The following is a 6,813-nucleotide window of genomic DNA, read 5'->3' on the forward strand; positions in this document are numbered from 1 at the left end:
GGTTTAGTTTTATTTTTTAAATCAAAATAAACCATAATGAATCACTCACTTAAGGTTTTGTTTTAAAAAAGTGATATATATATATATATATATATATATATATATATATATATATATATATATATATATATATATTCTATGGAAAAAAAAACCTAAAAATCATAAAAATGTATAAAAAAATTATCTAGAGATCACAAAACTTTTTTATCAAAAAATCGCAGCTTTTAACATAAAATCGCTGAAATTTTTTTTGAAATTTTTTTCCGAAAAAAAAGAAATTGATTTTTTATTTTTTTTTCAGCGAAATTGTCAAAAAAGCTGCGATTTTTTTTTCAAAAAAAGGTTTTGTAATGTATAGGTATTTTATTTATTTATTTTTATGATTTTTAGAGTTTTTTTTGTTTTCCAAATAACTCTTCCCTATATATATATATATATATATATATATATATATATATATATATATATATATATATATATATATATATATATATATATATATATATATATATATATTTACAACCGATGAGTTATTGATTTATTTTCCGATTTCTTTGTTAGGGAACTATTGATTAATAAGCTAAACAATTAAGTTTAATAACAAACGATTTGATTTGTATCTTAAGACATTTTTTCTGTCTTTTTTAGAAATAATTTGCTTTTTTTTTGGCTCCAGTTTGGTATTTTGGGTTTTCATACACTCCATAGTAAGTTCTCTAACTCATTTTTAATATAATTTTGTGGATGGGAAAATGGATGAATTTAATAAACTTTGTAAAACATCAAAGCCATTATAAATATGGGTTAAAGCGATATGGTTGATTCTTCAACTATCATAAATTCTAATTTTATATTTAAGAGGGTATCTTAAAAGACAATAATACTGTTTTGAAATGTTCAACCATAGTTGTTAGGTTTGTACCTTTTAAATATGATCACAATGATCTGTAAGGTATTCTCAAAAGGACACCTGATTTGTACTCACGTACTAAATGCAAATTGTATTTCTCTTTTGTTATTTCTTTGATAAATTATATTAAAGAAAAAATGTTTCCTTAACTTTTATTTAAGAAATTATATATATATATATATATATATATATATATATATATATATATATATATATATATATATATATATATATATATATATATATATATATATATATATATATATATATATATATATATATACTAGTTGTGAGACACAAATATTATATACGTTAATTTAAAAAAAAATTAACTATAAAAGTTAAAATATTTGAGAATTTTGAATTTATAAAAAAATAAGAAAAATAATGATTTATTATAAAAGAAATGTTTTTTCTTTTTTAAATTTTAACAAATAATTTAAATAAAAAAAGAAACTAAAGAGTTTTAATTTTGGGAATTTTGAAATTAAAATGTAAGTTATTAGTGAAATTAATATCTATTTATTACTACATTTATTACAATTATTACATTAAAATATTATGTGAAGTTTAATAAAATAGAAAAACTTATAAAATAACATGTAGAAAAAAATTTAATTTAAAATAATCACAAAATGACATTTGACAAATTGAATAAGAGTGTATAAGTGGCAAAAAAAAAAACTTCACAAATGAGGACTACGATGACAAATATTTGCCGCATGATTGAAAAATATAAGGTGGAGATATGATTTTATTTATGGTCACTATCCCGTGAGATGATATGACGTTTTTATAATTTTGTACGAGATTTTGACATTTTTCTGTAAAAATTAATTGTTTGAAGGTTAAATAGGTAAAAGGAAAGAAGGAGAAAAAAAGAAAAAATATTTAGACTCAAATATTTTATAATCCTTAATTATATATTTTATGATTTAAAATAAAATCATTCAAAATATATAATGATCCATAATTTTTTTGAACAAAAAACAATATTTAATTGAATATATTATTGATCCAGAATCATATGATTCAAAAATAATTTGATTCAAAATATTACAATTCAAAATAATTTGATTCATAAATAATATGATTAAAAAAAATACGAACGGAAAATATTATGATCTTTAATATTATTCTTATTTAACATTTTATAATTGTTAAACATTAGAAACTAGACTAAATTGCAAAAATGGTCATTGCGGTATGCATTTTTTGGGCTTTCAGTCCAAACTTTGACTTTTTTAGATTCATAATTGTAACAGCCCGGATCTCCAGGTATTTTATTGTTTTAATATTTTGAGTTTTGAGAAGGGACTCGGCGAGTTGGAGCTCAGACTCGCCGAGTAGGGTCGCGATTCTGGACGCGGGATTCGTTCGGACTCGGCGAGTCCAGGATATGGACTCGGCGAGTCCACGCTGTTTAATGAAACCCTAATTTTTCGGGTTTGGGACCTATTTAAATGGCCTTATGGCCGTCTTTTGCATCCATCATTCCATAGAGAGATACCCTAAAGTGCTTTAGCGATTTGAGAGTGAAAGGAGGCATTTCTTGACATTTGTGTGTTGTTTAGCAAAGAAGAAAGAGGCTCTAGCCAAGAGGAGGCAAAGGGGACTGCTATTTGGTGGATTGGAAGCTCGACCCTTCAATCTAAAGGTATAATTTCGACCCATCTCCTGTTTTGTGAAGTATAATCGATTTTAGGGTTTCTTGTGGCTTTGTTGAGTTGATTTGATGGCCAAATAGTCCCATGCTAGAGATGAGACTTCGGATCTGGATCCATAGAGGTCCAGAGAGCCTCATCCTTCAAGCTTTATAGAGAGCAATGGAGGTCATGACCTTGTATAGTGAGATTTGTTGAAGATTCTTCATAATTAGTCATATAAAGGTTGTTCATGCATCAAGACTGGGACTTTACGTGATGAATCAGTCTAGGAGGGCCAGATCTATGAATTGTTGGAGTAGATCTGACCTTAGAAGCAAGTTTGAGTGATTGCATGGAATGGACTCGCCGAGTCCGATGAGCAGACTCGGCGAGTAGTTTGAAGATTGCCTTGGACCGGCCAGTGAGTGGTCCAGACGAGTCAGGAGTTGACCCAGTGAGTCAGGGCGAGTTGGAAAGGATTGTCACGAGGTCTGAGTCGAGCTGGGACTCGCCGAGTCGTTCTTGAGACTCGGCGAGTTGAGTCGGGGTGGCCCCGCGATTCTTCCAGGTGTAACTCGTCGAGTCAGGGGGGAGTACTCGACGTGTAGAAAGGGAATCCTAGAGAGTTGGTGAGAACGTCTAGACTCGCCGAGTTGCCGTATGCACTCGCCGAGTCCGGTCAAAGTTGACCGTTGACCGTTGACCGTTTACCTGTGTTGACTTTTTAGGGGTAGTCAACCTTAGAGATAAAAAGTGTTAATTAGAGCCTTGTGATGTTATAGGAGGATTAGAGCTCGGAGGATCGAGCACGAGGGATTTCCAGGGATTGTGAGATACCGAGACACACGAGGTGAGTCTTCTCACTATACTTTACCTTGAGTCGGTAATCAGAGTTATGTGTTAGTGTATGTATGTTATGTGCATGTTATGTGTTGTACTGCATTATTTCTATGTGATCTATGCTGTGCATGTTTATAGAGTTGGAGCCGGAAGGTTCATAGAGTTAGAACCTGAGGGTTCACAGAGTTGGGTGCACGGACCCATAGAGTTATGGCCTCGAGTGGCTAATATGTGTTTTATGTGTGGTATTTTGGGGAACTCACTAAGCTTTGTGCTTACAGTGCTAGTGTTGTTGTTTCAGGTACTAGCGATGACCGTGGGAAGGCGCCGGCTTGATCTGTACACACGTGGAGGAATTTGATATAATTATGTGATCTTGGGATTTGTATGATACATATTGGAATTTGGAATTGATGTTTTATTAAATTAAAAGAGAAATGTTTTTATGAATTGTGAAAAATAAATTTTAAAATTTTCGGTGTTACAAGTTGGTATCAGAGCCTTGGTTTGAGGGATTCGAGTACACTTTCGGGCGTATTTGAACTCAAACTGAGGATTTGAGATGTATTTTCCAAAAAGAGTAAAAGATTTTCGAAAAACGCAGAGCAAGAGATGTGTGTACGATCAGTCAGCGCCCGAACGGTGATTTCCCAAAATACCTTTTTGTATTATGTGATATTCATATTGATATGATGTATCCGCATGCTAGAGTAGGCTAGGTATTGCTATTAGGACTAGAGTGGCCTGATGTGTGATGCCTTAGCCTAGGGAGAGGTGAGCTGCTATGAGATGCTTGAGAGTGAGTAGGTAGCAGCAAGGGACTTATGAGAGATCTATTAGAGAGTAGTCTATGCATGATAAAGTACTTGAGACCTGGGATCCGAAGAGAAGGACTTGGAGTGTATTCTGGTGCGGTGCGGACAGTAGTATTGGGCCCGTACTACTGGAAGCACCAGAGCGGCGTGCAGCCCAAGTCAGAATCTTTGGAATGCCAAGAATCAAGGAGAAAGAGTTGTCGAGTGAGAGCATACTCGTGTGGATTCTAATTTATCGTATGTTGTATTTCAGAGGTAGATCATGGTGAGGACACGTTTGATGCCCGAGAGCAGTGGTACCAGTGAGGAGGAGATCCGCCGGATCATTCAGGAGGAGGTGGCTGCGGCCATCAGGGCAGAGATACCAGAGATGTTTGGGTCTATAAAGACCACCTTGATTGAGACGTTTGATGAGCGCTATGCCGCTCTTTCTGAGGCTGCTGCTGCAGCGGCTACCGCAGCGATTGCTGCTGCGAGGCCGCAGGGTGGGGATGCGTTGTTGTTCCGTGAGTTCAGCAACACGAAACCACCGGAGTTCGATGGTACTCAGGATCCGGTGGCAGCTATGAGGTGGATATCTGGTATTGAGGGGTGTTTCTTCACTTGCTCGTCTCCTGAGCATTTGAAGGTACGGTTCGCGCTGAACCAGCTTCGCTTGGGAGCGAAGGACTGGTGGAAGTTTGTGACAGCGCATTATTCGCCTGCTGAGCTTTCTGCGGTGACCTGGGAGAGGTTCACCACTATGTTTCGAGATGAGTACGTTCCCCAGGTGGAGAGGGAGCGTTTAGCACAGGAGTTTCTGACCCTCAAGCAGGGTACTGAGTCTGTTACAGCGATCACGAGGATGTTCCACGAGAGGGCGATGTTCTGCCCTGAGCACGTGTCCACTGAGCAGGCACGTATGAGCCGCTACTTGAGCATCTTGAGGAGGGATATTCGGGAGTTCGCTGCAAACTCCTCGTACCGGACATTTGCCGAGCTTCAGGCAAATGCCCGGAAGAGGGAGATTGAGCTTGAGACTCAGGCCAGGGAGGAGGCGGAGTCTCAGGGGAGGGAGCGGCGACCGGCATTGTCGCAGCCGGCCGCCAAGCGGGCCAAGCCTGCTGATCCCCGACCAGGGAGCCTGAAGGGCCGCACTTGCGGAAAGTGCGGCAAGGGTCATGACGGAGTCTGCCGAGCAGGGTCTTGCTACAAATGTGGCAAGGAGGGGCACATGGCCAAGGACTGCCCCAAGGGGTTTGCAGTGTGCTTTCACTGCAACCAGACTGGACACCGGAAGGCCGAGTGTCCGCAGTTGCGCGGAGCATCTCAGGGGTCTGCTCCTGCCGCCACCAGAGTTACAGAGAGTCGGCCTGTGAAGGCCGAGACGCCGAGAGCTCGAGGGAGAGCTTTCCAGTTGACTGCGGAGGAGGTCCGCGCCGCGCCCGATGTTGTGGCTGGTATGTTTCCTTTCGTGTATTTATTTTGATATATGATGTTATGCTTATATTATGTTATGTGTAGGTACTTTTCTTGTGAATTCCGTACCTGCTTTAGTGTTATTTGACTCGGGTGCGAGTCGGTCTTTTGTATCTTTGGCCTTTAGCCAGTATATCAGTGCTAGTCGTGAGGCACTGAGTCGGCCTCTGAGAGTCTCCATAGCTGATGATAGAGTGATTTGTGCCACAGAGGTTTTCCGGGGATGTGTGTTAGAGATCTTCGGGGTTGAGTTTCCGATTGATCTGATTCCTATTGCGATGGGCGATGTTTGTGTCATTGTGGGCATGGACTGGTTGAGCCGATTCGGCGCGATTATCGACTGTGAGCGTCAGCTGGTGACTATACGAGACCCCAGTGGGGGAGTTCTTTCGGTGTACGGTGAGGGTACCCGTTCGGGATCAGCCTTTTGTTCGGCCGCCAGGGCGAGACAGTGTCTTCAGCAGGGCTGTAAGGGTTTTGTGGCGTATGTGATGGATACGCGAGCGATTTCCGAGAGACCGAGTTCAGTTGGGGAAGTACCGGTGGTATGTGAGTTTCCAGATGTCTTTCCCGAGGAGCTGCCGGGACTACCTCCTGTGAGGCAAGTAGAGTTTGGTATTGATTTAGTTCCGGGGGCTGCGCCTATAGCTAAGGTGCCTTATCGTCTTGCACCTCCAGAGATGCAAGAGTTATCCTCGCAGCTTCAGGAGTTGCTGGGGAAGGGATTTATTCGACCGAGCAGCTCGCCGTGGGGAGCACCTATTCTGTTTGTCAAGAAGAAGGATGGTTCACACCGGATGTGTATTGATTACCGGGAGTTGAACAAGCTGACGGTCAAGAACCGTTACCCGTTGCCGAGGATCGACGATTTATTTGATCAGTTGCAGGGGGCATCTTGGTTTTCCAAGATCGATTTGAGGTCGGGATATCATCAGGTGAGGGTGCGAGATGAGGACGTTCAGAAGACAGCGTTCAGGACGCGTTATGGGCATTATGAGTTTGTGGTGATGCCTTTTGGGCTCACCAATGCCCCGGCAGTGTTCATGGATCTCATGAACAGGGTATGTAGGCCGATGTTGGATCGGTCGGTGATTGTATTTATCGATGATATTCTGGTGTATTCGAGATCTAGGGAGCAGCATGA

General features: G+C 39.8%; 1 protein-coding gene across 1 annotated transcript; it reads left to right on the forward strand.

Annotated features, from left to right (window-relative positions):
• The first annotated feature begins 2,168 nt into the window (after nt 1–2,168).
• Nucleotides 2,169–6,813, forward strand: LOC145075743 (uncharacterized). Its single transcript, XM_079021872.1, has 5 exons — nt 2,169–2,567; nt 3,339–3,406; nt 4,465–5,650; nt 5,715–6,757; nt 6,802–6,813. The coding sequence occupies exons 3-5, from the start codon at nt 4,474–4,476 to the stop codon at nt 6,811–6,813; spliced, it is 2,232 nt and encodes a 743-aa protein (XP_078877998.1). The 5' UTR covers nt 2,169–2,567; nt 3,339–3,406; nt 4,465–4,473.

The sequence above is a fragment of the Lactuca serriola genome, chromosome 9 (assembly GCF_051521515.1).
Source record: "Lactuca serriola cultivar US96UC23 chromosome 9, Lser_US96UC23_V15, whole genome shotgun sequence".
NCBI lineage: Eukaryota > Viridiplantae > Streptophyta > Magnoliopsida > Asterales > Asteraceae > Lactuca > Lactuca serriola.